Below are 2,585 nucleotides of genomic sequence, written 5' to 3'. Positions count from 1 at the left end.
GTACTAATAGATGTACCAAAATTATAGATTTAGGTATTATTACCGCTAAAAAAAGATTTGGGTATTAAAGTGAATCTTTTGAGAAAAATTAGGTATTATCGCCACCAATACCCCATTAATTAATATTTAAGTGATTTACTAAATGTCTTTGGAGATATTTACCATAATTTATCCATATAATATATTTATTAATAATTAAATAATTAAAAGAGAGAATGAGAAAAGATAAGAGTGTTAAAGCAATCTAAAATCCTTTGCTTAAATTTTAATTTTAAATAAGTTTTATTTTGAATTCAATGCTTATTTATTTTAACCTCAATTTGATTTAATTAAAAAAAATTCTATAAAAATTATTTATATTTATTAAATATTAAATATTAAATATATACAAGAAGAATTAATATTTTCTTTGAGGAAAAGAAGACTTAATATGTAAAACTAAATGTACTTCACTATTTTGTTCAGCCCCAAAAAAATAACCATTATTATAACATATATTTGTTGATAGAAATTAATTAAGCTTATTGTTATATAAATTGTGAAAAATAAAATGGCCACTAATAAATTATGTATAAAAAAATCTAAAAGAATTATTATGTATACAATTCAAAATCAAAATTACGTTATATAGTCTATTCAAATTATAAAATAAATTATGTACATAAATTAATGGATGAGATGCATACACATGTATAAATGAAATGAAGTAAATAGAGAAGAGAATCATCTTCTAAAAGAAACAAGAGAGAAAATCCAGCCTCACCCTGAGCTAACCAATCAGAAGCCACCATTGTATTTCAGCTGTTGATCTCTTCATTCCCCTTCTTCACTATCTATCTTATCTCTCCCTCACACATATCTTAAGTAACAACATCTCCACTCTTCACTCCTCAATTTCCCTCTTATTATTCTCTTTTTCCATTATTTCTTTGTCTTTCTTCTATTACTCCTCAGTTCTCATGGCCACAAATACTCTCCACTCCATATCCCACCACCACCACTCTCTCTTCAAGCCCAGCCCTCCTCCTCCGCCTCCTTCTTCACTCTCCTTCCTCAAACCCAACACCACAGCAACAACAACAACACCTCCTCAACCTCCACCACTCTCCCTCTCTCTCTCCTCCACGTCATCATCCACTGCCACATTCGCTCTCTCCCCAAACACCACCACCACCGCAACAACAACCTCTACATCCTCTTCCTCCTCCTTCGATGACCTCCGCCGCCACCTCGCCGCGGCCGACTTCCGGCAAGCCGACGAGGAGACGCGACGGTTGCTGATCGTGCTGGCAGGCGAAGCGGCTCAGAAGCGAGGGTACGTGTTCTTCTCAGAGGTTCAATTCATATCGAAATCGGACATGAAAACCATAGACGAGCTGTGGAGAAGCCACAGCAACGAGAGATTCGGGTACAGCGTGCAGAGGAAAGTTTTCAAGAAGATGAACAGAGACTTCACCCGATTCTTCATCAAAGTCGGGTGGATGAAGAAGCTTGAGACGGAGGTGGTGCAGTATAATTACAGGGCGTTTCCCGGCGAGTTCATTTGGGAGCTGAACGACGACACTCCCGAGGGGCATTTGCCATTGACGAATGCTCTGAGAGGTACTCAGTTGCTGAACAGTATTCTCACTCATCCGGCTTTCGAGGAGGGAGATGAAGAGAGTGACGAAGAAGAAGAAGAAAGCGGCGGAATAGTGGGTGGGTTAACGTTGTTGAAAGGAATAGGGAAACCAAAACCGTCTTCAGCAGGTTTCAAACCAGATTACAGCTTTTGATTGATTTTATACCACGCACAAAATGCTGATTCAGTTTGGTTTTGTATTTAAGTATAATTAATTACATTGATTATTGTGCTTTTTTTCAAATTACTTTTAGACAGAAGAATAAGTTTAATTATAAAGTTGCTTTTCTTTTTTCTTTGTCCATGCCTTTACATTTACAGGGCATATTTATGTATATAATATATTAGTACAACTGGGACAGTTTTAATTAACATGGAAGACTGTGTCATGTAGGGAGCCAATGCATGGTCAGTACTGCAATAGACAAAATAAAGCTTAGCCGTTTTGTTTTTTTTTTTGGTTGTTTCTGTTTTCATAAATTAAAAATTAGTGATTTTTTTTTATTAGTAATGATTTTATACCTTACATAATTTTATTTTGCCCCTAATTGACAAAATAAGTATATTTTTACCCTGACTTTGACATAATATTCTCTTACCCCTAGTTTAACATCATCTACAAAATTTTGTCAAAAAATAAACATCATCTACAAATTAGTTACTAAAGAATATAATAGTTTTTTTTTTACAAGATTTATTATATAGCTATTTTTTTTACTATGTATACTATTTGTATACAATTATCATTCCATTATAAAAGATACAATACTTTCAATATATATTTTAAGAGAATTAATATATGATAAAAATATCACAAGTTACAATATAATAATATTTCAATGTCATGAAATATTTAGTAAATCATATGTGAATACTAAATATTAAATTTTTATATTTTGGTATGGTAAGCTATTTATTTTTATTAAGTAACATAAGTTAAAATATAACAATTTTATATATATTT

The 2,585-nt window shown here is 32.5% G+C and overlaps 1 protein-coding gene across 1 annotated transcript; it reads left to right on the top strand.

The window, feature by feature from the left end:
* The first annotated feature begins 846 nt into the window (after nt 1-846).
* On the top strand, nt 847-1,919 carry LOC133818776 (tetrapyrrole-binding protein, chloroplastic). Its single transcript, XM_062251823.1, has one exon. It carries the CDS (start codon nt 960-962, stop codon nt 1,773-1,775), a length of 816 nt encoding a protein of 271 aa, XP_062107807.1. The 5' UTR covers nt 847-959; the 3' UTR covers nt 1,776-1,919.
* Nucleotides 1,920-2,585: the final 666 nt, after the last annotated feature.

This window comes from Humulus lupulus, chromosome 2 (assembly GCF_963169125.1).
Source record: "Humulus lupulus chromosome 2, drHumLupu1.1, whole genome shotgun sequence".
Taxonomy (NCBI): Eukaryota; Viridiplantae; Streptophyta; class Magnoliopsida; order Rosales; family Cannabaceae; genus Humulus; species Humulus lupulus.
The sequence above is the reverse complement of the archived record's forward strand: the minus strand, read 5'-3'. Positions and strand labels throughout refer to the sequence as shown.